The 24,174-nt window shown below is 42.7% G+C and overlaps 1 protein-coding gene across 3 annotated transcripts in view; it reads right to left on the bottom strand.

The window, feature by feature from the left end:
- Positions 1–11,865: 11,865 nt before the first annotated feature.
- RASA3 (RAS p21 protein activator 3) overlaps positions 11,866–24,174 on the bottom strand; it is a 175,637-nt gene continuing 163,328 nt past the window's right edge. For all 3 annotated transcript variants that reach the window (XM_010728350.4, XM_085215032.1, XM_085215017.1), the window contains exons 19-24: positions 22,119–22,225; positions 21,061–21,143; positions 17,010–17,221; positions 16,139–16,242; positions 14,186–14,369; positions 11,866–13,743 (exon numbers count right to left, since the gene is read on the bottom strand). In XM_010728350.4, coding sequence (XP_010726652.1) covers positions 13,668–13,743; positions 14,186–14,369; positions 16,139–16,242; positions 17,010–17,221; positions 21,061–21,143; positions 22,119–22,225 — 766 coding nt within the window. In that variant the 3' untranslated portion in view covers positions 11,866–13,667. The remainder of the gene's footprint in view (positions 13,744–14,185; positions 14,370–16,138; positions 16,243–17,009; positions 17,222–21,060; positions 21,144–22,118; positions 22,226–24,174) is intronic.

Below are 24,174 nucleotides of genomic sequence, written 5' to 3'. Positions count from 1 at the left end.
TCAGACTAGGCAGATACCTTCCCCATAAGTAGTATCTTTCCCATTTGGGTCCCACTTTAATAACAGCAATCATATTTTCTATTTCCTTTATAGTAGGAAATATTATTCCGATGGGATGAGTTCGTTGTACACACATCTCAGGTTTTCCAAGTGTGTACACAAGATCCAAGCTGGTAGAGTCTTAAACAGTAAGAATTGAGCTGCAATTTGAGATCAGTCCTTCCAATTCTCAGTGCTCAAATACAACTGAGATCATGAATTTACTATAATAAATGGCAAGATGTTCCCGCGCACAAGAGATGACAGGTTATAATTTTGAAAGCCTAGAGGTGCATGATAAAGGGAATAGAAAATATGATTCCTGTCATGCCAGCACAGGATAATAAACTCCTTATGGGTTTGGTAAATTCAGTCCCAGAATGATGCAATAATTTAAACAATAATTCACAACAGCCAGCAAAATTGAAGTTCCCATTGACTTCAGTGAGGGCAGGATTGATCCCACAGGACACTCTGGCCTGCTTTGTCCAACAGTTTACAGTATTTAACCTTATGGTTTCCAGCAAAGAGAGCCACACAAGCCACATCACTGTCTCGCAGCGCTCTGAGGCTGCTGTAAAGAAAACATCTGCTGAAGAAAGCACAGGGGGAAGGAGTGGAACCCACATTGCCTAATTTTAGATAGTGAGCTCCCATATGCATTTTTAGGTGCCAAAAAACTGTTCTCCAGCAGTGTGTGAAAGTACCTTGTATGCTTAAAGGTGGCTCTTCAGGTGTGTCTACACAGAGGCCCTGCCTGCAACCTCCTGTAGGGAACTCGCTTTAGCAGGGCATTGGACCAGATGATCTCCAGAGGTCCTTTCCGGCCCCTGCCACTGAGTGATTCTGTGAAGAAGCACAGGTGTACAATGTCAAGGTGAAGGTATTTACCCTAATCCCCATTAGAGATGATGGCTGAGCATTACCTGATTTTGAATGCCCCCAGGACCTAAGTAATTCTTAAATTTCTAAAGATTCCTAAATAATCTCTTCCCATTTTGCCTGACTTTGATGTTCAGGCTCAAAAGCCCCAGGACAAGGAGAAGAAAACCTGTTTTGGAGTGACTGACCCTTCAAGGACGTTGCAAAATACAGCCTGAACTGTGGGTTGTGATCAGTCCTGCTTGTCAGTGCGAAAAGTAAAATTGTCCAGCAATTCAAAAATTTATGCCTTCAGCAGCCATGAAAACTTTCTTGAGCTTAATCACGAAACTGTATCTTACAAGCTGGTGAACAGCTGTAGTCTTACCAAAAGTACCAAAATAGCCAACTAGAGAGGGCATCAGTTCTCCCAAACTGCCCTTCGATTTATACTCACACAAACTGTCCTGGGTGAAGGACTGGGAAGCTGGAGACTTAGGTATCCTATGTGATCTGTTGTAGGGAAACTGCTTTACTGATGGGTTGGACTTTCAAGAGGTCCCTTCCAACCCCTATGGCTCTGTGATTGTGTTCTTCTGCACCCAGAAGAGCTCCATTAGCCTCAGCAGATGCAGGATGTCTCCTCCTCACCCAGAAGGAGCAACCCAAGCCTCACTAGTATTGCTGTTAGGAAACAGAAAGAAACAAAAGCAACATAAATAGAGTTTAAAGAGGAGCATGGTCTTTCTCAGGAGCAGCCACCAGGGCTCACTTCATTTTTAAGGGCCAAGACTTAAAATCTGCCAAATGACCCAGAAGTCATGCAGATGGAGGGAAAAACAGTCCACTGGAGCTGCCAACCCACAGGTATGGAGGGAATTTTACCACATATTGCGTGTAGTAACTGAACAGGGGAAAGGCAAACAAAATTTTTCATAGAAGACAGCTTACTCCTGATAAAATCTGCTGAAGATTAATGACCATACTCAATACAGTTGCTGAAGATACAAATACATTTACATGCCGCAGTTGAACATGTCCTTATTTTCGGTGTTTCTTTCGTGCTTGTTGTACATACGAAGAATCTGTTGTCATATGCTGACTCTCACTTGACCAACCATCAGGAAGTCTCCCAGGTAAAAGACCAGCACTGAACACAGTTGCAGGAACACGGTTTCCTGTGGTGACCTGAAGGAAACCACTCAAGCCTGTCAATGAGATGTGGGCAGTGTGGAGTCCTTGCTCCTACAACCACTGAATTTTTCATCCAGAGGTCAGTTCCTCTGCATGGAAATGATTTACATCTTTGAACTGGTTTGAATCTGTTTTAACTTTGGAGTTATCTCTGCTGGGAACAAGGAGATCTCATGGAAAACTTTGGGAAGCCTATCTTCTGTGCCATAGTAGAACAATAACTTGAAAAGTGCTCTCAGCTTTGATAAAGTGGTTTAAATTTCTGTTACCACCAACACTGAACCTAGAGCAGTAGCCTGTCTGCAATGCAGGGAATCAATTCTCCTGGCTGGTCTCTCCAAAAGGGCTGAAGTTGGGAACACAGCTCTGCTAAGGTTTGTCCAGAGGTGTCCTGGAGGCCCTCTTCAGAATACATCATACTGGAAATGTTCCTAAAGCCAGAGCTTCTCAAGACTGTGGAACCAGGAGGCAGAGTAGAAAGAGCAGATCCAGGATGGACATTAGACAACCCCTTACAGCAGTAAGGATCCTGGCACAGGGAGGAAGTGGAGAGGTTTGCATGGAGCACTTTTTGCCCTCAGACTTGAAGATTTTGTGAACTTTGTCTATGACTGAAGTGCCTCTGGCTCAGAAACTCCTTTGCATCATTTATTAACTCTCACAGTATTTCAAAGAGTGAGTGAATCAATAGCTTTCAAACTAGGCAGTAATTTGAAAATATTCAAATGCAAAATACTCAAAGAAGTGGTTTGAAACTTCAAAGCAATCATGCTGAAGAATGGGCAGTCTACAAGGCTGTCCCTCTTGTGAAAGCTGACAAAAGCTCCTGGCAATGGCATGTCCTCTGCCAAGGGACCTCTGAACTGGGAGAGGCCATGTACTGTTTCTCTGGGGAAGATGTACTGGAATTAGCATGGACAAGAGGGGTCTGGATATACACGTTGATCTTAGGCATGTCAGAATGGTTGAAACATGCCAAATCCCAATTCCATTTCCAACTCAGCCGCCAGCAGATGCAGGGAAAGAGCATAGGAACAGGTGAACACACTTCCTGCAGCATTTGGCAAGCAATTTGCTGAGGTGGAGGTCTTTCTGTTCACACATTTCTTCTTGATCATGGATTTCCCCAGTCTGTTTCTGAATTCATGTGAACTTCCAGCAAGGACGGTGCTCCAAGAAGCGAGGCCCTGATGTACACACATGGTATGTGAAGTACAATCCTTAAGTTTTGGATCTCCTACTCACTATTAGTGCCCCCCCAACTCATATAAGAATGCATGCAGAGCCAAGGAGCTTCCTAGCCTAAGACTGCAGCTCAGGGCCAAAACAAAGCGCCAAGCCAGCAGGACTGGAGGACCAGGAACTCCTGGAAACATGAAACCAGGTGGAATGCACAGGCAGGATTGAGACTTGCAAGAGGAGAGCAAGAGGTGGGTCACAGTACTGTGAGTGTCTGTAAGGTATGCAAAGCACATCTGGTAAAAGGATAAAAAATTAAAGCAGTGGTGGATGATAAATGAAAGTACATTAAAAAGAGAATTTTGGCAGGGTGTCTGATGCAGCTGCCTGTGGTAGAGACTGTTTTGGACTTTATACTAATGCTCTGGTGAAAGCACTGCTCACCAAAGCACAACGGATGGGCCCGTAAAGTAGGCTGGAGGCTCTGAAAGGGGTTTTCCTCATTTGGGAATACAGGGGCAGCAACCCAAAAAGCCATCCTCACACCAGCAGTTTGAAAAGGGAGATTTGCTGATGTCCAAGCCCGAAGGAGAAAGGTCGGACTGTCACCTAGTGATCCTTATCCAAATTGCCCAAGAGCCTCCAAAGGCTGTCCCTACTGGGACTGTATGCTTACAGAAATGCATCCAAATCTGTCCTTGCGCAGCACTGTGCACAAACACATCACAACACAGGGAATATAATAAGGGAAGTCTCTTTACCTGCTGACTGTCTCACACAGGCTGGGTCTTTTCTGATACACAAAAGTATTCAAGAAAAATATATAAAAGTTATTTTCTTCCTTCTGTGGAAGTTGCTGCTTCATGTTGTAGCTGGAGTACTTTTGAAAAATGGGTGAGAGCTTCATTCTGCAGTACTGCAGCTCACGTGCCTGGAACATACTGTGAGCTGTTCTTGCCAAAGTTGGTCTCTTCCAGAGGATGATGGTTTCAGATGATGTCCAACTTTAAAGGATCCGTGAAGGACAACTGAAAAAGGAAGGGATGTAATAAAAGAAGTGGAAATAAACACAGAGAACCCACACTTTAGGAGTCGGAGATATTGAAAACCTTGGCAAGCAGTGCTGGAGAACATACGGCTTGTATTTCTGGATTATTGTGCTGTGTGGCTTATCCTGATGGCTTCTTTTTTTCTTTTTGCATGTAATATCGCACCTGCCTTGCTTTGACTACCACTTGGCTGAGAGTGTGCCAGGCCCTGCTGGCATCCTGTGGGACTGAGAGGTGTGTGCACTCCTGGGCAGCTTGCTGACACACAGTCATGGGAAATGCTTTCTGTGTATGCTTTTCAATTGCGTCATCCTTGGAGACCCTGACTTACCACAAAGTGCAGAGATATCAGAGAAATGTCACCGCTGACAATGGACTTACACTTACTTCTGTTACTCGGTTTTGTTATTCCTTGTTCTCTCAGTTCTTTCAGTAGCCATGAATATATAGATGTAGATAAACAAAGAAAACAGGAAAAGTCCTTTCTCAATTTTATTATCTTGAGAGTTACTTTATATTAACAGCAGCTGGATCCCATTTTGCAAGCTGGAGTTTAATGTTTTATTTCCTCAAGCTGAAGCTGTCAGAATTTTGCACTTGTGACAAAGCATTACAATTAACATGTCTCTATACATCAACACCTTAAAAAAAAAAAAAAGAAGTCAAGCTAACAAAGTCCTCCATATAAATATCAGTCCACGTGAGCAATATCAATGTTCTTCTATGGGGCTTTCTAGTGACTTAAACTTGTTGTTTTAAGTTTCTGAATGTTTTTTGAAAGAACAAAGTGCCAATAAAGCACTTTGGCCAGGCTCCTCCATCCTGCTGCCTGCAGACTTGCATTGCCGGCACTCTACTGCCCGGCAGCTCAGCGCATGTCACGCGCTCGTGGGATTCTTGGAAACCCTGTGTCCCCACACAGGAAGTAAACAATGCTGGGACGTTGTGTAAATTTTCCTGTAGCTCACTGAGCACTTCTTCGAGGTCCCACGAGGAGGGCAGGGAGGAGCTGCTTGGCTGAATAAGCCTCCATTCAAGTTTAGCCAGCGATAATGCCCATCCCTCTCCTGCACAGCTCTTGCCTTCTGGCACTGATCTGGCTCTGCCACCCAAAATCTCGCATTGCATCAGACCCAGTGTTGGGTGTTCCAAACTGGTTTTGCAATATGCTGCTCTGCTTTTTTACAGGACCCTCTGAGGTGGCTTCCAGCCACCAGAGCCAATTTTTGTGCGCAAGGGGAACAGTGACTCTCCTGTCTGCCACCTCGGGAGAAGCTCTCATGACAGGGTCTCACACCAGGCAGTTGGGTGGAGGAGAGATGATCGTTGCTCCCAGAGGAATCATCCCCAGTTGGTGAGCAGCCACAACAGGCTTTGTTCTGCAGGTTTAAGCTCCCCAGTGGCCCCAGGCTTTCTTTTTTTTTTTTGCAGCAACCCCAGCTAGGTCATAAAGACACTGAACAGGGGGCATGGTCTTCCTTTCAGTTCTGGGCCCCTTACTACAAGAATGACACTGAGGCCCTGGAGCATGTACAGAGAAAGGCAATGAAGCTGTGAGGGATATAGAGCACAAGTCTTATGGAGAACAGCTGAGAGAACTGGGATTGTTCAGTCTGGAGAAGAGGAGGCTCAGGGTACACCTTATTGCTCTCTACAGTGACCTAAAAGGAGGTTGTGGTGAGGTGGGAGTTGGCCTCTTCTCCCAGGTGACAGTGATAGGATGAAAGGGAATGGCCTCAAGTTGCTCCAGGGGAGAGTCATGATGGATAATAGGAAAAATTTCTTCTCAGAAAGAGTGATGAGACAGTGGCACAGGCTGCTTAGGAAGGTGGTGGAGTCACTGCCCCTGGAGGTGTTGAAGTAGTGTGGAGATGTGGCACTGAAGAACAAGTTTACTGGGCATGGTGGGGATGGGCTGGTGGACACGATGGTTTTAGTGGTCTTCTCCAATCTTAATGCTTCCATGACGCTTTGGTTTCTGTACAGCACTTGGCTGGTGGGCTGCACCTCGGGGCCTCGCATTGATTGTGGCCCTCTGTGCTGAAAGCAGGCAGGAACAAAAATATGTCTTGGGGCCAAAGAGGCCCCACCCCAGTATGGGTCTCTGGCCATTTCTTATTGAGCAGCATAGAAATGGCCTGCAGGGGAACTATAAACATGTCAGTGAATGAGAATCAGAGGTTTCCAGTCCAAATCAAGTTTCTGAGACATAAGACTCTCTTTTACTGGGTTTTATGACGTTTTTTTAGGTTGTGTTGAAAGGAAAAGAGGTCGGGAAGCACCAAATGGAGGAAAAAAAGAAAGTAATCAGGTGTCCACTAACATTACATTGAGAGGTCCTGAGTGATTTCTCTACAGTCTGTTCTAACAAAATTTTGTAAAGGAGAAATAGGAGGACGAAGCAGTTTTCTCACTGGCCATGAGGCAGCACCACTGAGCTATACACAGCACAATCCAATGCTAATCTGCTTCAGGTTCTCAAGCAGCACTTCCAAAGGCACAAGTCTTCTGTCATTTCATGTTGACCAGAATAAGAGATTAGGTTAACCACCATGCTAAGTAAGTTGTGCTTGATGAGTTGGGTCATGTCTGAGTTTCTTGGTCTTTTTTTACCCTTCAGGCTTCCCAGTTTCTGATACGAAACACAATCTTTCAGTGCTGATGCTCATATTGTTTCTTTCCTCTGAGTGGTGAGTCACTGTCCCTGGAGGTGTTCAAGAACTGTGTGGATGTGGCACTGAAGGACGTGGTTAATGGGCATGGTGGGGATGGATTGGTGGTTGGTCTGGGTGATCTTAAAGATCTTTTCCAAACTTAATGATTCTATGAATCTATGATGCTATGATTACCGTGCCTCTAGGCCCTGACAAGTGCTGGTGAGCACTGATCCCACCTGGGCTGAGCAGGGCTCAACTACACACAACACCCTGAGTACAGAGGGTAGACGTGGAAAGATGGTGATGCTCACAGAACCATCGTAGGGGATGAAAGGCACCTCCAGAGATCATCTAATCCAACCCCCCTGCTAGAACAAAGGGAGTGGAAAGGAGGGTTCTAAACAAATTTACAAGTTTGAATTGAAACAGAACAGGAGCTTTTAGCTCCAGGCTGTAGCCAAAAGAGTTAATGTGTTTTTTGGTTAGGTGCATGAAGAAATAGTCAGAAACAGGGAAGAACTGGCAAATCTATCCCTGGACAGCTGGATTTGAATGCGTTATCTGTCTTTTGAAGATGCTAAATAATCTGAGAAGAGTGCAATCTGCTGTCAGACAAAGGCTTTGTCTGGAAAACATCAGATAATGGCCTACAGCACATCCATGTTTCTCCATGGCAGCCTCTAGCATTGTTTTTGTACTCTGTTGCCAAGCACATCAGTTGGTCAGATAGGGTGAAGAAATCCAGCTTGCAGAGACGCTTGGCTGGCCCCCTGCAAGCCCAATGCTGTAAATGACATATTTGATCTGGTAAAAATGATCACAGAATAGCTCCAGGTCTCTCAGCTTTTCTCTGCGTGGGAGATGCTTTAGGCCTCCAATCATCTTCGTGGCCCTGTGCTGGTCTCTCTCTCCAGCAGTTCCCTGTCTTTTTTGAACTGAGGAGCCCAAAACTGGATATAGTGTTCTAGATGTGGTCTTATCAGGGCAGTGTAGAGGGAGAGGATCAACTCCCTCAATCTGCTGGCCACATTCTTTCTAATATGCCCCAGGATACCACTGGCCTTCTTGGATACCAGAGCACGCTGTTGCCCACCAGGGCACCGAGGTCCTATAAGACAAAGCAGGAGCAGGAACCCACATAGCAGATTGGAGTGAGGTAGATTATAACGCAAGCATGAAGAAGAGGAGAATGGTGACCCTTTGGGAATAACCATTATAGACAAGAGCTCCTCCGTTCTCACTGAGCACCGCATCATATAACAAGTGTAACTCCTCCAGGTCACGCAGGTAGCCCATAAGAACAAACTAAGCTGAAGCTCTGGCTTTTCTGTTTTAATTAGCATCTGCTGGTCCTCGTTAGCCCTCACAGCCAAGGTTGGGTGATCCAGAGCCAACAGCCAGCCAGAGTGCAAGAGGCTCAGCCCCTGGCATGGGCCCCAGTGCCATCAGCAGAGCCCTGCCTGGCATGAGTGTTCCCAGGGTGACACAGGACACTGTGCTTCAGTATTGGCATGGCAGAAGAGGGGCTGGCTGAGAAGCACTGCACTCTCAAGGCCCAGCGCTGGCTCCAAACTCGGGCAAATATTTCTTAGGAAAGGATATCTGCAGCTCAACCATCACGTGCCTTCCAGGGAAAAGCAGGCAGCACAAACAAAAAAATCTGATCTGCACTGAGCTGGGGTAGTGGGGGAAGGAGCCACACAGCAGAAGAGATTTATGCTGCCTCTTCCAGGCTGTGCCCTTGAGAGATACTCTGCAGCCACACAGTGCAGCACCAAAAGCGTACTACTCTCCTTTTGCTAATGCTCAGAAAAACGACAGGAGGACATACTATTTTTAATTAAAGAATGCTACCGCCCGTGACATGTTTCGTCTTTAAATCTTTTCTCAGACCTGCTTTCAGAAGATAAGTCCCGTGGGTCAGCTCTATCACAGGTGTGATGTTTGCTGTGCTCCCAATGCTTTAAGGCTGTGTGGCCTTCAGTTTTCCTCCAAGCCGCTCCAGAAATGAATGCATGGCCAACAGCTCCGGGCCATGAGCCACAACAGGGGAATCTCTTGTCCTGATTCACTAAGAAAGGGAAGGATTTAGCCCTTTGCCAAGAAGAAACATCCTTTTACACTGCAGGTACCAGTTAAAAACACGTTGGACACATGTCGCAAGACTTGAATCTGCTCAGGAGCTGTTGGGGGGATGCCTTGTCCCGGCCTGCTTCATGGCACACCAGGTGCTGCTGGAGCAGCTCCAGCTTCATGCCCAAACCAGCACGCAGCAGCGCAAGAATTAAAAGCCAGCATGAGCGGGCAGAGCAGAAAGGGAAAGGCAGCAAGTGCTCACACCCCGTTCAGGTCCACGCTGTTGTGCCACGTGAGCTGGAATGCACAGACCCAGCGTGAACGAATGCTGACAGAAGAGCACTCGCTCATTCTCCAGGTTGGATTCGTGGCAAAAAGAGTGCAGTGTTGAGCAATGCTGTAGGACGGCTCCTGCATGGGAGCACTCCCACCTAGCGGCCTGAGCCTTCCCTGTGACACCAAGGGCAGCAGGGAAAGGGCGATGTGAGAACAGGGGCTTGCAAGCAGGTCACCACTGCAAAATGAGTGAGAAAAGAGTAATAATGACCATCGCGGCAGTGGGGTTTCTCTCCTATCACCCTTGGGTGGATTTTGCCTCACCGGCTTTAGATGTCTTTACCATCAATTCAAACACTGAAAGCAATCACACTAGGTTCCTCGCTGCAGTGGAACTGAAAAGTTTTAGTTTGATTAATTTCACCCTCAAGTTGTCACCTAAAATTGCGAGCCACCCTTCAGAGGGGCCTGGCTGTTTCCTATCAAAGGAGGGTGAGATACAACCCAAAATGTGAGCATCTCCATGGCAGACATCTGCGTTTAGAGAGACAGATCTCATCTTCTTTGTCTCATGGTTGTTCTGGAGTTGATTGGGAACACAGACTTCGTTTCCTGCGGGGTCTTCATCTATCCCCATGCAGACTTCCACACCTTCCTCCTTTTAATGCAATGGCTGACACATGGCTTCTGGACAGGATGAGAAGTAGGACTTGCATCTGAGCTGTAACACAGAAAACCTTGCTGAAGAAAGCAAAACACGAGGCATTTCAAAAAGTGGCCTTTTTCTGCAGCTTCTATGTTCAAGTGAATAGCTCCCATTCTCATTGTTCAGTCAGGAGGGCTGGTCTCTAGCCTCACAATGAGTCTCCTCGAATCCTGTTTTATCTTGTGTTATTTTAGGAACCCAAAACAATTCTTTGTTCTATGATGGCTTCTTCCAGTCCTTTCTTACACAGCCCAGATTCAGAATCTTGCACATGTAGGAATTCAGTGCTTCTGTCTTAAAACCCTGTTTTTCCCTCAATGCCCACTTTAGCTTTGAAATAACTCATTTACCGTTTAATGACATTAGCTCAAAGTCTGAAGCAAACCTTAGCCAGTCAGCTTGCTAATCTCTTTCTCCAGCAGAGATGAATACAAGGTGTTGGCTCTTGGAAAGACGCTGTCCTTTATCTCCAAGCGTTGCAAAGCATCCCAGCCTCTGGTGGCACATAGCCCTACATCTCCCACTGCAGTCTTCTTACACAGCCCATTATACCAAGCTTACGGGATTAGAAGTTGAAATGACCTCAAAACAGCATGAAGTATTGCAGAGAAGGGATGGAGCTAAGAATCACATCTTAAAAGGTGTCTCTGATAGCCTCATCGTATAGCCAGTCCTCTCAGCCACAAATCAGTGTCTCGTACAGACAGAATTTCCCACCGGTTTCTCATTTATTAGGCAGCAGTCACTGGTGCTGACTTCTGAGAGCCTCAGTGAGGGTCAGAGGGCTGGCTGGCTGCCCTTTTCCTTAATTGCATGCCACACCCATGGCATCTTCTTATTTCTTACAGATCCTGTGTCAGTTTACTACCACTTAAAACCTTGTTTATACAGAAAGGTATACAATTCCTCAGCAGAAACACACATGTGCGTATTGCGTTCATCTTCAAGATGATAACTGGTGGTGTGTTGTCCACGATCATTTTTCTTTTCTTTCCCAGCTGTCTATCTTTTAAACCACTACTGTCATTCAGCTAGAGTGCATGTGCAGAAGCACTTCTCCAGACATTTCTCACCAATGCACATCTCTGTTGTAGTGACAGCTGGAGATATCTTATACAGCAGCAGGAGTTACTTTGAACAGGAGCTACATTAATACATGCTCCTGAATGAGCCAGTGCACATAACTTTCTCTCCCAGGAGTGCTGCTGACAAGCCTTCCTGCAAATATCCCCAACAGAACAATGAGTACAACTTGTCCCAGAACATCTCAGAGCCAAAGCTTCATTCACATGAGTCTCCAGGGAGGACTGATAAACTCTATAAACCCTCCACAGATACTGAAGAAAATGACCACAGAACAGAATGACTTGCAAAAACCAAGGTGTGCCCATGTTTTGTTACAGAACAAGTCCTGTTCAGACAGGCGGTGGGCTAATCTAAATGCAGGGTGTTGCACTCCCACTCTTCCCTCCTGTCCTTTCAGCTGGGTCCCTAACAGCAACAGCAACTACGTAGTAACACAAAGAAGCAAGTTGAAAAGGTTGATCTGTAGTTGAGCAGTAGCTGCTTTCTTTACTGCGTTAGATTATGGCTGGCTCAGGTGCTCAGTTTGGTTCAATACAGAATCCCACAGGGGCCGTGCTGACCCAAGGAAAAGAGTAGACATAGAAAAAAGAGTGAGTCTGAGACACAGCAGCCTCAGCACAGATTTGCTTTAGTTTGCACTCACAAGGATCTCCATCCACAGGCCAACTTGATCAGCTGATGCTCTGCCAACAGCCACCCTTGGTGACCACGGTGAATCTAAACAGACTCCAAATGCACACAGTTTTCAGAAATAAAACATTTCTTTTAATTGGCAAGTAGAACACACATAACAGGTCATTAGTATTTTATAAACAATATTAAGTTACAAATACATGTTAAAAATTGCAGTTCATGGCAACTAAAAGCTTGGAGTCCAAAATGCATCTCTGCAATGCGTCTTTATTTCCCTTTCCCCAGTCTGCTGGGTGAAGATGAATAAAAGATCATCTACTGTCTACTAGGAGGTGGTCTACTATATACTCAAACAAGAAGAAAACCTCATTCCTAAGAGCATCACTAAGAAACAGAGGCATTCAAAGTAATTCAGCCATCTTAACTCATATGGGATGCAAAGAGGACACAGTTGAGAGTTACTCTGTAACACTTTAAGCAAAGATACAGACACCTTCACATTAAACTGATAGTTCAATGTTTTCTGTTCCAATTCAGCTGAACACCAAAACTAGCTTCTACCCCACAGAAGCATAAAGTCCATCATGCAGGCTTCCGTGCCATCAAAGCTAGATGTTTTGTAAATCAGACCCTTATACAGAGGAAAGTTACCGAGTACAACTAAACAGCATACATAAATATATATCTAATATTTAGCAGATCTTTATTCCCCTCCTTAATGACTTTTGTTGGTATTAGTGAGATACACAGCTCATTCCATTTTTTACTACACTCAGAACGTTAACAAGTTACCATACATGTGTTAATATACTAAATACCCTTTAGCAGGTCTCTTCGAAAAAAAAAAGAAAAAAAAAAGTATTTAAAAACAGTTTTGGAAAAGTAGAAATCTATTTTCCAGAAAAGCAAGCAGTATAAGGACAGCGCAGACTCCAGTGCTTAAACATCCTCCCACATAAAAGTCATCTTGACAGCTTTTGTGCCTGGGACTCAGCGTGTCTCATCTGCCAGACGTGTTCTATTCATCCTCCTTGCTGCGGTGCTACAAGGTCATCAAAACCAGCTTACTTTGCCTTTCAGCTGGCAGACTTTCAAACATTATAATCACCAGTCTGTATAAAAAGGGACACGTAGCTTTGACCTCAGTTCATTTCTTTCTTACTCACATCTGTGAGAGTCAGTTTCGTTACACCACTGAGATTTCATCTTCAAAACCAAAGTCTGCTGAATGTGTCCAGAGAAATGACTTTGTATCTCAAAAATATCAAAAGTACCATTCAGATCTGAATTTCTATTAAAAACTGTGCACGTTTAGCAAAAAATTATGCTGCTGTAAGAACAAAAGACCTGCACCTTGGCCTGCTCATAATACAAGCTACAACAAAAGAGATTATTACACTAAGAGCTTTTTTCTCTGCTTCTTAACTAAATGCAGGCATTAAAAGCAAAGTGTTACTAAGCTTTTCCTAAACGAGCACGCAGGGGTGTGGCATAATATACATTAATCAGGAACAAAAACAGTTACAAACAACGATTCTAGAAAATGCTGCCCATTGGCAGCACGCCTGGTTTCCGAAACGTAAGGAACTGCATGGGAGTCGTCAAGATGAAGTCCACACACCTTGATCATTGAACTGATCACTAGATTCCAAGAAACCAAAGCAAATTTAAAAATACACAAGACAACAGCTGCCTAGAAGGCAGAGTTTTATCATCTGTCAATAACCAGATGAATAAAGTGCATAGCAACTATTGTAACAGTTTCTTGAAAAGACGATACGTTTAGCAAGTCTCAAAGTTTGTAAGCTTGACACTTATCCATACATTTTGCTACATGTGTGGCTTCCCTTTATTTTGCTGTTTAGCGTCACCGATCGACTCTTCAGCACTGTCTGTGACATCCTTCACACTTCATATGGAATGTGCTGAGATCTCTGACTGCTGCCTAATGTACGTCTGGAAGCTCTTGTCACCAATAGGATGTTCTCTAGAATTAAGAAAAAGTATTACATGTAGAATTTTCTGCCAGGACATTGCAACGTCAGAACAGAAAGTGAATATACACGATGTTTTGCCTAAGTTTGACTTTCAAACTTAAAGTTGTAATTATATATTGCATCTTCCTTAGAAGTGGAGAACTGATGGACTGCTGAATTGATCCTGGTATTTACTATATTTATTGATCACTTCATGTGCATAGGCTCAAAATTAGTCAGGCATATTTTATTTTTATGAATTATTTTCATGAATTAAAAACAAACATTTAGAAATTCCTAGTGCTTTAAATATTTGACATGTTGTAATAGCAATACTAAGTCAAAATCTTACTTTGTGTGTATTTTTGAATACGAATGTGGTGAAGGCCAGAACACATGGAAGGGAAATACCATTTCCAGAAATGTTGGCCTGTTGGGACAACTCATACTTACTGGCTTCCATATTTTGTCTTCTTAAACTTATCCCTTTTATATTGAGCATGCTCTTGCTCTAAAGTTCCAACACCTTCAATAATCAGCTTTAGTGTTTTATACGTCTCTTTAGGGTCATCAATGATGAATGTAGAATATTCCTCTTCCTCAGGTCCATCATACACAGATTTGCTGCCGCAGGCCTCTATATAAAAAAAGTACACAAATAGGTATCAGATAGGTAGGAGGAAAAAAAGTGGGACAAGCAGACTAAAAGAACTCAGTTTAGGATTCATACAGGCCAGCAGTTGTCCTTCTTTCTTATCATTATAACTACCACAGAACTGTGGCCAACACCAACAGCAGAAGGAGCAATTCCCTGGCCTTTGCTGGGCTGTTTGAAGGCACAGCGGCTGGCTTATGCCCATTCCCTCCTCTTAGTCTTATAAAGAAAGGGCAGCGAGCTTGGCAGCTGCTCCTGGCTTTGCACAGCTCTGTCCCATGCTGTATAGGCCATGCTTCCACCTACATCATCACTAGCACTACTACACAGACATTTTGGGAACTCTGACAGAACCTGGGAACTATCTGCCAGATTGCTGCAGGATTGGGCTGTGTGAAATCAAATGTTTATTTGTCAGAAGGACAGGTTACTGTCATACACAGCATTAAGTACAGAGCTTCACAACAGAATGAATTCTAAACATTTACAGGTTGCAGTAGTCATGGAAGATGTTTTATAACATTGCTCTGCAAAAGATACATACAACAAGCACAAGCAGAGTGTGTCATGACTACTGCCTTCTCAAGGAGATATACTAAGCATAAGTCATAAGTAATATCACATTCTATCCTATGCAGGAAGCCTTCCTGGCTACATGAAGACACCGCTTACATGGACATGTGCATCACATCTACCATGTGATCTACTTTGTCATCAAAGGGGAGCACATCAGAAAGGGAGAGTGTTTCACTCTTTTTCCTCAGCCTTCCAGCTCTACTGCTCTTTCAGTCTCAGCTGTCCAGTTACCTTCCCTTTGCTGCGCTGCCTGTGCCAAACCTGCGTCCTTTTCCCTGACACTGAAACTCAATGCTGGCGCTGGCAGCAGGGATTCGGAACAGGGGAAGGCTGGGCATTGGTTCAGACAGCTCGGAAGTGAAGGGGGATCTTAAGTTTGCAACTGCATGGCATCCAGGACTGGATTAAAGTGCTTTCCAATCTGTGTGTTTGACACCACCAGCTTATCTCATATTATAAAATCAAGTGCTATTTAAAGATCAGTGCCACGGTGAAGGCTTCCCTGCCACTCCCTGTGCTAAACTGGGATTTTAAGTCTGGCACCATGTACACCGGATACTTTTCTTGGCATGTCTATCAGTACTTCCTCTGCTGTTTCTTCTTTCTTTCGTCCTTCATGTCACATCTTTGTTCCCCACAGCTCTTAAGGGTTTCTCAGTCCAAACACCACTTCTCATCATTCCACAGACACCCAATGCTGAGCTTTTGTTGACGATTCTGAAAGAGCCTGACTAGGAAATCCATTTGGATCCAGCCTGTTCTGGGGATCTGAACAAAGGAATGTGCACATGGCTTCTGGTAATACAAAACCATGCTGCACTGAAACCTCAACTTTGCTGGTGCTTCTTTTCAGGATCAGCAAACTTCTGGTTTAGGCCACAAAGTGATTTGTCAATTCAGAACATCCAGACTTTGCTCTGTGCCTAAGGTATTTCAGGATCATTAAGACCACATTTAAAATAACAGTTTATTATGTAAAAAACTCTGCGCAGATATGAGACTGCACACTGCACCAAAAATAATTCACACAACTGCCTCAAGATAGCAGAAGGGGAAACAAATAATGGCTAAAGAGGATTTGATCTGCAAGGCTGGTGTAACTAAAACACACAATTTTTCAAAGATATGTTTGCCTTGCTAAGTGTGTCAGAGTTGCAAAAATGCTTCAGCCTCACCTTGCATTTTCTCCAATTTTGGCATATATAAGTTGAAAAGAGAGTAGATGCGCTCAGTTTCTCTATCTCCATCTATATCCAGTTGTATATTTGCTGGTAGGCCTCTGCAAGACATCAGGAAGAGAAGTAGGTAGGAGTTAGATGTTAAACAGTGTGTTATGGCACAAGAAGAATTCAACAAGGATGAAAGCAGTATTCCTGAAAGATGACAAACTGTACGTAACAGAGCACAAATTTTCCCAAGAGAAAAGGAAGACAGATTCAAAATTCTCTATGCCCGGATTTATCCAGCATGTTTTCACTGTGACTTTTTGAGAGCAGCCTCAGTATCCAGACATTTTGATGAATTCATCTGTTATAACCAGATGGAGGAGCCAAAGCACTGTACTCCCAGCTATCCAGGTTTTATATTCCGAGAAAAACTACCACTCCAGACTTGCTGCTTTCCTCAGTTTAGAGGAAAATAAGTTTCCTAGAAACAAGACAGTATCTCTGCATTTAACAGAGACCATGAGTAACCTGCTCAAAAAAGACTGGTTTCGAATTAAATCCAGAAGCAGATGCTTATCTGTTTCAGAAATTTACAAACAGAACACTGAACAGATTTCTGGCTTATTTTCTAATTGCAGATGATCAGAATTAAAATATCTTCTCCCACAGTCAACTCCTATCAACGTCTTGAATTTAAAAATTTCAGCAGTTTGACTAGGATATGCAGATACTGACAGCATCAGAAGTGTCAGCAAAGATGACCTCTAAAAACACCGCAATGCCTGCATATCAGACACATCTTGGTACCTGCATTCCTGCCACACTGCAGCGATCCACCTTCTCCTGGCAATATACAGACCTGCATGTTATCAATCCTTACCCTGTGCAAGGTGTGCAGCCAGGAGTATTATCTGCAGTAGCTTTACAGCAAAGCCAGTGGCCATTAAGATAGGCAGAGGGATGGTAGACTGTGAGGCGCTTCTTGTTGCACTGGCTAACTTTGGTGAGTATATCAATCCAGTCCTTGGCCTCCACACAGTTGTTTGCTTGAATATACAAGACTCTTCTTTCAGGCTGGATTACCTGGAACATCTGCAAACACAGAAGTAAACCACAGAATAAACTACCAGAATGAGTCGCTGAGTTTAGCAGCAGACTCAGACTGATCAATCTACTAAAATAAAAACCAAGCATACTAAAAGAATGTACAAATAAATATATTTCAACACAAAATGAAGAAACAAACGTGCCCTTGAAACAAGACTTTCCACCTGGTATAAGGAATAAGATACTGTTCCTGAAGGAGGTGATTTACAAGCAGCTAGTATCAACTTGCTGGTTAGGCCTCAGCAAGATTTGTTGTCAGCCTCAGGGATGCAATTTTAGTAATGCTGCAGCTCCAAGTTTTGGATGGCTGGAAGAAGGAAGCAACACAGGGCTGAAAGGAAACGCTAGTCAGCAGGAGGCAGAAATGAGAAATAATGAGAGTCTAGATCCAGCCTTTGGGGCAGCTTTGCTCTAACTGCCATATCTTTAATCTTTTTAACACTTACTTCAACATGATTTTTTGTTGTTACTAACTTCCACAGTTCTGCACCCAACTATAGCTGCAGTTTTCTCTGTTCCTCTTTAATTGGCTGGTTCAAATAACCACACATTAATTCTGCATTATGGTTTGGGCACTTAGTACCTAAATGAGAGTTCCCTTGCCTGTCCAAAACAGCTTCTGCTCCAAGATGGCAAAAATGCTTTTATTTTCTTCCCCTTGAAGACACAGGTTTCAAACCTTATTGCTTGATTACACTGATCCAACCTCACACACTGATCATTTCCTCTATCTTCTGCAAAAACTTCATTTCAATGGGTTTTCCTTTATCAGGTATTCCTAAACTATCCTTTTCCTACTCTTCTTTTCCATTCAATTATTCAAATGGCTAGACACTGCACTGCCCATATCATGTTGAATATTATTTTCCAAACAGATAAAAGTACCACTGATTTCTTTGTGGTACTTTTGAAGAAACAAAGATGCAACACAAAAATATATATATATATATTTACGTGTACATACACAAATACATGTCTGTCTCTCTCTCTCTAAATGTATATACATATATAGACATATATTTGTGGTGGTCCTGTGTGGAGCCAGGAAGTGGAGTCAATGATCCTTGTGGGTCTCTTTCCTACTCAGGATATTCTATTTTTCTAAGAAAACAGAAATTCATCTTTGTGTATTACAAAGATTCAAAATATTGGTCTGAATTCTGCACCTGGCAGTCGTAAAATAAAAGAATGGCTTAGGTTGGAGGAGACTTCAAAGATCATCTAGTTGCAACACTCTGCCATGGGCAAGGTTGCCAATTGCTAGATCAGGCTGCCCAGAATTCCATCCAACCTGGCCCTGAATGCTTTCAAGGATGGGGCATTCACAACTTCTCTGGGCAACCTGTTCCAGATCCTTCTCACCCTCTAAGTAAAAAAGTTCTTCCTAAAATCTAATTGAAACCTCTTGTAGTGGCCCTTGTGTTCCTCCTCTGGACCTGCTCCAACAGCTCCACATGTTTCCTGTACTGGGGGGTACCAGGCTTGGATGAAGTACTTCAGCTGGGGCTTCACAAGGGCAGTGCAGAGGAGGACAAACCTCCCTCTCCCTGCTGGCCACCCCTATCTTGATGCAGCCCAGGATACTGTTGGCCTTCTGGGCTGCACGAGCACACTGCTGGCTCATGCCCAGCTTTCCATCTACCAGGATCCCCCACTTCTTCTCCGCAGGGCTGCTCACAATGAGTTCTACTTTGTACTCATATCCAGGATTTCCTCAACCCAAGGGCAACACCATATACTCTGGTCTTGTTAAATCTCATTAGGCTGTTGTGATCCCATTTATCGAGTGTGTCCAGTTCCCTCTGGACAGTATCACTCCCTTTTATTGTGCCAACTGTACCAATCAGCTTGATGTCATTTGTAAACTTGCTGAGGGTACATTCAATCCCACTGTCTATGTCTCTGATAAACATGGTGAAGAGCACTGTTTTCAAGACAGACCCCGCACCACTCATGACTAGCCTCCACCTGGACACAGAACCACTGACAACAACCCTCTGGCTAAGATCATCCAACCAATTCTTTATCTACCAAACAGTCCGATCTTCAAATCTATGTATCTCCAATTTAGATATAAGGATGTGGTGTGGGAGCATGTCAAAGGCCTTGCATAATTCCAAGTAGTCGACATCAGTTTCTTTGTCCACTGATGCCGTCACTGCATCACAGAAGACCAACAGATCAGGCACCATCTGTCCTTGGGGAGAATGTTGCAGGATCATACCAGGCACAATCTTTTCTTCTCTTCAGATCTTTCAAAATGTCTTGCAAATATATTTGCTTAATTGTGAATGAACAGCTTTTTTGTAACTACAGTGTCACGCCCAGCATGAAGCAAAAGCTACAACAGTAATTTCCCTGTATTTAGTATCTTTACAGACTCCAGACAATAATCAGAAAGGCACAAAGACTAACATATCAGCAGTAGAGGAGTTGCTAAAGTCAGTCCAGCACTGCCAAAATACTGGAGAAGAGAGTCCTTTTTAATAAAACTTTTCAGACCATAACTGGCAATCAGAGTTTAGATAATGGGGACAAAAGGGAACCTCTTCCCTTTGGAAGATGGAAGGAAAGAGGAGTGTGTAGCTCAACTCCTACTGACACGTGACGACAGGAAAGATAATTTCATTGTCCTGCAGGGGTAAATGGATCCTTCTGCATTTGAACAAATGAAAAAATTTAAGGGGTATGGCTTTATGTAAGGGGATACCAACCTAAGTGAACTAGCATATGGCAAATGTTACTGAGAAGCCAACAACTAAGTCAAGAATTTCAAGTGGTTGCCAAGACCTTTAAACTGTCAAAAACACCAGCTGATTCTCAAACAACACAGAAAACCTGAATACTTAGAACCACACTCTACATCCTGCAGTGTGTGTAAGGAAAATGAAGACTACTTGAAAGGCAGTACACAGACTTACTGGCTTTAATGCCAGACATGTTGTTTTATCAGGAGTGATGGAAATAATTTTGGTACAACTCAGAGCACAAATACACACAGCATACTTATAGAAAATGTGCATCTTTAATCACAGTTAGCACCCATGACGGACTATGTGTTGCAAATACACCTGGAGTGGATTTTTGAGGATTCTGCTCTCACTGCAGTATTCTGCAGCATGGGAATACAAATGTCACTATGGGAAGGTGATAATGGTGTTTTCTACTGCTGATGGAAACACTCTGAATCTTGCTTTCTTGAACAGATGTAGTTACTTTTATTTTCATAAGGTATTTAAGTATCCAAAGCAACTCATGGTTTCTATTCATGCTCACAGTAATATCTTCTCTTGTTAACAATAAAAGGATATTTTTTCCTATAATAAATCTTTTAAAAAAAGGGATATTCTGAATGCATTTCAGCCCAGCAAACTCAGCGTAAGCTAAAGGCTGCCTTGACTGAAGAGTTAATTGGAATTACAGCTCAGCTTCTCTCAATACCCAGAAAATTTTATCTCAGCTGTATGTCTGTGATCCTTCACAAACAGAAGCAGTCAGTTCCTTCACAACAGAGTGGTCTGACAGAAAGGGCAGACACTTGATTACCATACCTGTGTCCAACACTATGGAGCCCTGACAGCTGATCAGCAGTGGTCAGTACTGAGTGTGCTGTGGATCACGAAACCCAAGGACTGCTGACAGTGCTGGTAAGAATCTGAATGGGCTGTACTTTTGGAAACTCCTGCTACTATATATAGAGCAAGCAGCTGTGGTTGTACATCTTTCAATAGAAACCCAATCCGAGTTACAAAAGGGAAAAAGGTGATTAGTCTGGTGGATCCAGACCAACCTAACAAGGAAGTTAACAAAGATGACCTACTTACATTTTTCATTTTAAAGGATTCCTCCTCCAGTCTTTCCACTGCCAGAATGTTTTCAATTGGAATGCTACACAGAGGGTGATCACCTGCAGAGTACATACACAGAGGCTGAGCAACTTATTCACAACTCAACTTCACCCTATGCCCTTATTCTGACGGCTGATTCAGTTCCTTTGAAGATCATTTTGACTGCACAGAAAAAAACCTTTCACTCAGCAGGTTTACCAGCACGGTCTTGAAGCATTACCTTAATTTCATTTCTGCTTTCAGCAGCATTATGTTATGCTAGCAAATTTCTGAGAAATTGACTACTGCAGCAAGACACACTTTATTTCTTGAGGAGGTGGAAGAAATCATTACTGTCCTCTCAGCTGAACAAGGCTTATGGTGGTGACGTAAGATCTCAAAGTTAAGTGTGAAGTGATGACTGTCATTATCTGGACATCTTTTTTCATCTTTCTCACTCCATATTTATTTATTTGATAGATGGGAATGATATTTACTGTGTACTACTGAACCACTGGAATTAAACTGTCAAGAACAAAATTCTTGGTATTAGGCAGTATTAAGTAAGCAAGTGTTTGCGGGCTCAAAGCTTGCAGTCAAACCCCAAGCAGACTGCAGTCAGTTATGTCAATTCTACAGAATTTATAAAAACCATGAGAAATGCATTTGACAATGTTCAGTACAAAAAAAAAAAACAAAACAAACAAACAAAAAAAAACCAACAACAACCAACAGTGCAAGATATTTGAGCTCCTGAGTTTTGTTTCCTCAGACTATTTACTAGGTAACTGGAACCTACAGATGATGCTTAATATCTAATAATAAACAAACTCTATGAAAAATTCTGCTTATTTATAGTGCTATGTATAGAGAAGAAACTTCTCTAGCTATCAGTACAGAATTATTAAAGAAAGGGCAAGAACATACAGGCTGACAAGACTTCTCTGTACTGTGCCTTCTATAATTACAGACCTAGATCTCAGTCTTCAGTTCTTATAGTAGATTTAATCTTCGCTTTAATGTATTGTAAAAAGAGACTGGCAAACCTCTGTTACCTTTGCTTTTCTGATATGTAAACTCATGATTTGTCAGGCGAAACCATCTCTTCTTGAAGTTTTTCATACCAAATCGTTTCCTTCCCTGTGCTCTCTTGATCATGAACCTAGTAAACAGGACAACAGCTGTTACAACAATATACCAGATTTTACATTTACGTAGATATATATGCATACATATAAAATATGTATTTATGTATATAGATATACACATATATACATATATATACACACACACAATGGCATTTGCAAAGCTTTAGGAAGGGACACAGTGTTTTCTCATTATTGAGGCCTTCTCTTGACAACAAAAGGAAAGTCACATTTGGATAGGTTTAGTGCATCTGTTAGTTAAACCTGTCCTTTTTCCAGATCTCAGTACGGGGCAAGACACATAGATTGATTTGTACACAGAGATTCTAGTTGATTAGCTGAACTGCAGCATGTGCTCTTTCTGCAGTTACAAATGCAGCTAGAAGATTTCCTAATGCAGCAGAAAAAGGACCTGCTAAGCTTGACAACACAAGACTCTGTAAGTCTTCTTTCTTTTTCCTTTTTTTTTTTTCTTTTTTAGCTCAAAAATTTTTAAGTATATTTAACAACTAAAAAGCGGGTATAAAGCTTCTGGAGCACAGGGTCTGTGCTTACATGCTTTAGTCACTCTCATGCTCTAGAAAAAATCACGTTCCACAATGCCATTTGCAATTGCATATTGATGCTGCAGTTAGAAATGGATATTCAGTCACATACAAAGCAATTTGATGATTGAAAGCTAGAACTCCCTCCTTTTTTTTTTTCTTTTTTTTTTTTTTTTTTCAGATGAAGGGTGTTCATTTACTGAGTCATCAGTTTTAATTAATTTCAAACTTGAATTAGCTTGCAAGGAACTGTGATGCATCCACCAAACTCCTAACCACTAAATCAATCCAAAAGCTTCAAGGTGACTTTGGAAAGCTTGGTGACTTCATATCGCTCAGCCCCACTCTGGTGTAAGATGTGTGTGCAGTAGGGAGTTGTTAACAGCTACTTTACACATTACATTACATTTACTATTGTGCAAAATAAATAATTGCACAGTAGAGCCAGTAAAAACTACTCAGTACTTCTTATCAGGTCGGAAGGCACTATATAGCAGAAAGAGCATACAGAGAGAATAGGGAGTGATTTGGCTGAAGATTCTCAATAGCAAAGATAAAATGCTTAGATCAGCCAATCCTATTTCTTGCTTTTGGTATCTTCAGTCAGAAACAATTACATTGCATCCAACTGAACAGTAGGGCTCTTTAAAGATCCAACAGAAGCCCAAGTTCCTTCAGACTTTAACTGTTTTGTGACCAGCTGGGCTAGTGCCTCCTGCTTATTCTAAGTTGTGTGGGCAAAAGCTGACAACATTGTACAGAGCAAAAGATACATACATTCTTCATTAATCATTCTTAGTCACACTCAGTTCCATTTTTTAAATGGTCAGTTACTGTCTCAGTACTTGTTCTTGGATTCCTTAAGAAAGATTTAACTCAACCATATGATTGAAGTCATCATCAGATTGACTGGATGGGTGGCTGACTTTGTATTTCAAGGTTAAGGCAAATTTCAAGGGAAGAGCAAATATCCTTGGGCTGGACAATATGCTCTTCAGGTCAGTTTCTCTCTCTTTTCATGCCAACACTTATAAGGTTACTCAAAACTGTAGATGCCTACTGAGCCTCCCTGTTTAAGAAAAGCAAACTCCATACTGCAGAGCTAAGAGCACATTTCTAATTTAATTCTTCATTGCTGATACAGCTGAGGGAAGAACATGCTTTTATTTCTCACAGGTAGGTGAGCAGCATTCAAAACCACTTAAGTTTCAAGGTCAACTTAATAGGATTTGTTTCCAATATTTGCAGAATGTGTGAGAAGTCTGAGCAAATATTCAGAAGCACAAAGGAAAAAAAAAACACAGTCTAAGATAAAATCCATTCCAGTGTTGTGTGGCTGGAGAAACTTTTTCTTCTTGTGGTTATGGTAGACCCGATTTTGGATCTGCCTTAGCTTTGCTTAGAAGCGTCAGCATGCAACT

The sequence above is a fragment of the Meleagris gallopavo genome, chromosome 1 (genome assembly GCF_905368555.1).
Source record: "Meleagris gallopavo chromosome 1, MGAL_WU_HG_1.1, whole genome shotgun sequence".
NCBI classification, from domain to species: Eukaryota; Metazoa; Chordata; class Aves; order Galliformes; family Phasianidae; genus Meleagris; species Meleagris gallopavo.
This window is presented reverse-complemented; position numbering and strand designations above follow the sequence as displayed.